The 4,879-nt window shown below is 34.0% G+C and overlaps 1 protein-coding gene across 1 annotated transcript; it reads right to left on the reverse strand.

The window, feature by feature from the left end:
- Window positions 1-956: 956 nt before the first annotated feature.
- Window positions 957-1,397, reverse strand: LOC112035594 (ethylene-responsive transcription factor ERF112). The gene has a single exon (XM_024068428.2). It carries the CDS (start codon window positions 1,395-1,397, stop codon window positions 957-959), a length of 441 nt encoding a protein of 146 aa, XP_023924196.1.
- Between the last annotated feature and the right edge of the window lie 3,482 nt (window positions 1,398-4,879).

A 4,879-nucleotide genomic window follows, 5' to 3' on the forward strand; every position in this document is an offset into this window, starting at 1 on the left:
AAAATCACTTCACAAGTTGGGATTTATATATATATATATATATATATATTTTTTTTTTTTCATCACTAAAAATTAAGTAGGATTTCAATCTTAAATAAAAAAAAAAAAAAACAATTATGGCCGTGAGAGTGAAGTGAGGGCAGGGTGAAGAGCAAGTATACGTGTGCGTTGGTGGGTGTGGTGTGGGAGACAGTGGGAGCAGTAGTCAAAAAGGCAATTATGATTTATGACTGACTTTAGCTGTGACTCTGTCTATTTCCGTATGTGTATCAGATCAGAGTCACAGCCACCAGTTTGTTTGTTTGTTTTGAGTTTGGGTTTGCAGTCAAAAAAAGACTTTATTAGCACAGTTTTTACTTTTTTTAATTAATAAATAAACCCTCCTCCGTACACGCGCTCCTCCCTTCCGTGTGGGCGCACGGTTGTTCAAACTTCCATTCAAACACAAGGTCATATATATATATATTTTTTATTTTTATTTTTTGGTTGCTAAAATACTCTTAAACCTTCTCAATTAAATTTTGCTTTCAACTCACGTTATATTCTTTTGGAAGACTTTTATTGTATGGAGTACAAGGCATTGGTTTCATTTGAAGCCCACTTTCCCCTCCTTGTATTCAATCCCCCAACAAAAAAAAAAGAGTGATTCAAATACATGAATAAAACAATAATACTAGACAATTAAACTCAATGCATGCAGCTACATGTATATATTCTACACCCGATAAAACTAGAGCAATTGGTTAACAAGATACTAAAAAATACAGTAGAAAAGAGGAGATTTCATTTCCTATTCTATTCTATTTGTCCAAACAGGATTCATTTTCATTAGGAAATCAGTGTGATTTCATTTCACTAATTAAAAGTCAAACCCCTTTCGTCAAAATGCAAAAAAACATGGACGCTGTACAAGGGCAAAAATACAGACCAAACCAGCAACATTAATTTGATACTCATCAGAAGAGCGGTGCCGGCAGATTCAAATCGAAAAGAAAGGGCCTTTTCTCTGGAGACGAGGAGGTTTTGGTGTCGTGCTGAGTCTGAGTGGTCATGACCGCCAAGTTCTCCATCTTGTAGCCCCTGTACTCCGATCTCACCGGCGGAGGAGGCGACGGAGGAGGGAGGATGAAGCCGAAGTTAGTCTTGGCTTTGGAACCTCGGAGGCTGAGAGCCGCCTCGTCGTAGGCTAGGGCGGCTTCCTCCGCCGTGTCGAAGGTGCCCAGCCACTTACGGGTCTTCTTCCAGGGGTCTCGGATCTCCGCCGCAAAACGGCCCCACGGCCTCTTCCGGACGCCTCTGTAGTGCGTCTGGTGCTTAGGAGGAGGCCGTGTGGTGGCGACTGAAGAAGAGTCTAAGCGGAGGAGGGGAAGCGCGTCAACACTAGCAGTTGCAGGCATTGAATTTTGATTTGACACTCACGCGGAGAGAGAGAGAGAGTGCGTATTGTGTTTGTGAGAGTTTTTTAGGGTATAGAAAGAAGTATAGATAGAGAGATATTTATAGGGGAGGGGACAGCCTGGTGTACCGCCGACAGCTTTTGGAGTTTTCTGTACCCCTTTCTTTTTTTATTCGTTTATTTATTCAAATCTATACTAATTCTGTACTCTATTCTATATTCTAGTGTTATTATATATATATATATATATATTATTTTTAAAAGTAATTTGACATTCAAAATAATACTAATAAACAAAAATCAATTTCTCAAAAATAAAAATATAAGTAAAATATCCACACACATAAATGTAAAACTATTGCTTGCAACCATCATTTTTATTGTGTTAAATGAAATTTTTTTTTTTTCATTTTAAATATAATAGATTGAATGTTAATTTTTAAAGTATTGCTTGCTGCATTAAATGCATGCGTGTAAAAAGGGAAAGAAGGGCAATCATGTATATGGCTATATAAATGTCCTTTTCTCTTTTATTTTTTTTCCCTGCTTCTGTTTGATGATTTTTTTTTGTTCGATTAATGTACACACCTATGGCATATATTAACATTCTTTTTTTTGATAATTTTTATTGAGAATTGAAAAAATTATCAAAAACCCCTAACGGCATACGTTAGTAAATTTTTTTTTTTTTATAACTTTTTTAATTTCTGATAAAAAAATTTAAAAATAGTTTACTAACATATGCCTTAAGGGCATACATTCGTAAAATCTTTTTTTTTATAAGGGAAATGTTATAAAATATCCTAAGGTATTGGTTTTGAAATTATTTTTTGAAATATTTTATGAAAAAAATGATAAGGTAATTAATTTTTTTGAAAACTTTTTATATTTGTTGAATATATTTTCAACAATTTACTTTTGTGATTAAGTAAAATGGAACAACATATAAATCTAATTATAAATAATAACACAATAAGATTTGATAGTAAAAAACAATAAATAGAAACTGTATATATATAAGAAGAAATCTACAAGATAATTAAAAACTTACTAACTAAGTGCGTAAAAGATGAATGATACAAATCAAGTATTGTGTTTGACACAATCTTGTTAAGCAGATTTCGCCCCTCACACAATCTGTAATTCTTTGAAACTCACTACCAAAATGATCTACAGCACGAAGAATAAGCATACAAGGTCCGTGTTTTGCGTATTGAACTATGTCTCTTTCTCTCTCTTTGACTCAAATGCTAATGTACAAAATATTCTTCTCATTATAAGAGTTTCTCCATTTTTTTTTTTTTGACACGCTCCAAAGTTGTTTTTCATTAATAAGAGACTATGAAAATATACGTTACTGAACTGATATACTGTTTTAGAAATAACTGTTATACATAGACTTATTGACTCAAAAAAATAAATAAAATAAAATTTTATTATTAATTTGACAAGAGGGCCCAATCCACATATGCATAAAGCCTAACCATTGTCCAATCTATGAGCATATAAACTCATATTTTCTATCATTTCTTATATGGAATTCAAGGATTTTCACCAATTCAATATCATGTTCAAATTGACACATTAGGAGTTAATTTCTTATTCGCTCCATAATATTTTTCTAACAATATTTCCCATGAAAATGATGTCAAAACTTTTCCACTATAGTTTATTAATAATTACCCTAAGCGTACTTACTAACATAACCAATTTTTTTAATAGATTAATTTAGAAAAGTTTTAACTTTTAATACAATTTTCATGAAAAATATAAAATACTATAAAAAATCTTTTTTTTTTTTTCATAAAAAAATGTTATCAAAATATTTTATAAGCTAATGTTTTTAGTGCATTCATTAACTTTTCCCCTTTTTGTAATATATAAAAAAAATTTCTTGAAAGAAAAATGGTAGGATGGGGTGACCGACAAACCTTCCTACTTGAGTGCTACCATATTAGCAACTTAGAGCATCCACATCAGTCCTTCTAAAATCATGTAAAACACAATTTTTACACATTTTGCCTCAAAAATGCTCCACATTAGTCCTTCTAAAATTGTGTAAAAATGTGTATATCTTTACACGAGTTACAGTAACCGTGTAAATATACACGGTTACTGTAGCTCGTGTAAAGATTATTTTACTAATTTCCATTCGCTCATATACACTATTACTGTAGCTTGTGTAAATATTATTTTACTAATTTCCGTTCGCTTCTTTTTTGCTCTGTCTTCTTTGGGCTCAACAAACTCAGTAACTTCTCATCTTCTTCTTTTTCCTTAGATGCACACAATCACATCCACACACAAACACATCCACACAGACAAATCAACACAGAGATACACTTGCACAAAAAAAAACACACACACACACACAGATACACAAACCCAAACGGACAAACAACAAGGAGACAGATCAGTGCTTATCGGAACGATTGGTGCTTGACTGGAACGATCGTGGGTCTCGTTTGATCGGAGCTCGTGGGTATGGGTCTTGCCTGATCGGAGCTAGGGAGCTAGGGAGATCGGTGCTTGTGCTTGTGACCGAGATGGTGCGGATTGGAGCTTGTGACCGAGATGGTATGGATTGGAGCTTGTGACCGAGATGGTATGGATTGGAGCTTGTGACCGAGATGGTGTGGATTTAGACCGAGAGGGAGAGTTGATTCAAAAATGGGTATATAGGCAGAGAGATGGGTATACAAAGAGAGCAACGTTTCAAAAAAAATGGAGAGAGAGAGAGAGAGAGAGAGAGAGAGAGAGAGAGAGAGAGAGAGAGAGAGAGAGAGAACCCCAAAAAAAAAAAAAAAAAGCTCAACAACAAAAATTACTAATAGTAAAACTAAAAAAAAATAAGCTCAGTTAACCAACACAACCAACAGTAAAGCCGCCCCTCCTAACTCAAAGTTCTGGCTCCATCCCTATGTGTGTGTTTGGATCTAGTTTATAAGCTAGCTTAATGCTTTTTTCCTACTATATACTGGTCTCATGTGAGTTTCATAATTATTTTATTTAACTTTTACTTTTATTTACAATATTTTTAGTAAAAAGTTAGATAAATTGTTTTCAAACAGACACTTAATCTATAATCTTAGTGAAAGTAGTTGTATTTTTTTTTGGTTATTTAAAAGAGTTTGCGTATATGGTAGATCTATAAGCAATGTCTAAGCTAACAAACAAAAAGAGCAAACGCCAAAGAGGAGAGCAGCCATGAGAATTGGGCTGGATGTAGGGATGGGGTGGTCTTTAACTTTGGATTGAACCCTTGGTGACTTTTAGATTAGAATTCTTTTTTCTTTAGTTCCTTTTTGGGTTTTACACATCTACTTCTCCTTTGGACTTGAACCGTTGGAGATTTTGGAGTCTTTCACTTGGGCAAAACCATCATTTGAATTTGGGCTTTATGGGTTTTGGATTTTGCTGAATTTGACGACAAAGATAGCGGCACCAGCGGCTTTTGTTTAGTTTGGCAATGCTTTGGAATCT

The sequence above is a fragment of the Quercus suber genome, unplaced genomic scaffold (genome assembly GCF_002906115.3).
Source record: "Quercus suber isolate HL8 unplaced genomic scaffold, Cork oak 2.0 scaffold_214, whole genome shotgun sequence".
Classification (NCBI taxonomy): Eukaryota; Viridiplantae; Streptophyta; class Magnoliopsida; order Fagales; family Fagaceae; genus Quercus; species Quercus suber.